The following is a 535-nucleotide window of genomic DNA, read 5'->3' as shown; positions in this document are numbered from 1 at the left end:
ATTTCAGTTTTAGTTATTTTCATACTTCAAATTAAACTTATAACTAGCTGAAATAAAATAAGTTCAAGTTTTTTTATATTTTCAGTTAACATTTTATTTTTCATCAGGGTTATTATCATTTAGTTAATGATAATAACCCTGATGTGTCTTAGTAAATCAGGATTCTGTCAGTACTTTACTCACTTGGGTCCGAAGCACATGCACAGACTCGCCAGATATCCGTTAGAAAAAGCAAAGAGGATCATGAAGCCGAGGAACCAGCCGTCGTGTGAGAAGTAGACGGGCAGATTGTGGCGAGGCTTGACGTTACAGAGCATGAAGAGAGGGACAAAAATCACACGGGCCACTAACAGACCCGGCAGCAGCTTACTGTCTTTACCAGGCTGAGAGACAGAGACAGAGACAAAATAACACATGCATGAATAGCATAAAACTGTTTTACTATTGAATGCATTTGTGACCCTGGAGCGCAAAACCAGTCATAAGGGTTAATTTTTTTGAAATTGAGATTTATACATCATATGAAAGCTGAATA

The 535-nt window shown here is 37.4% G+C and overlaps 1 protein-coding gene across 3 annotated transcripts in view; it reads right to left on the bottom strand.

Annotated features, from left to right (window-relative positions):
• The window catches only part of LOC107557422 (equilibrative nucleoside transporter 1-like), a 22,290-nt gene that overhangs the window by 2,252 nt on the left and 19,503 nt on the right, over positions 1-535 (bottom strand). For all 3 annotated transcript variants that reach the window (XM_016240837.1, XM_016240839.1, XM_016240838.1), the window contains exon 12: positions 184-383. In XM_016240837.1, coding sequence (XP_016096323.1) covers positions 184-383 — 200 coding nt within the window. The remainder of the gene's footprint in view (positions 1-183; positions 384-535) is intronic.

The sequence above is a fragment of the Sinocyclocheilus grahami genome, unplaced genomic scaffold, assembly GCF_001515645.1.
Source record: "Sinocyclocheilus grahami isolate Dianchi unplaced genomic scaffold, SAMN03320097.WGS_v1.1 scaffold601.1, whole genome shotgun sequence".
NCBI lineage: Eukaryota > Metazoa > Chordata > Actinopteri > Cypriniformes > Cyprinidae > Sinocyclocheilus > Sinocyclocheilus grahami.
The sequence above is the reverse complement of the archived record's forward strand: the minus strand, read 5'-3'. Positions and strand labels throughout refer to the sequence as shown.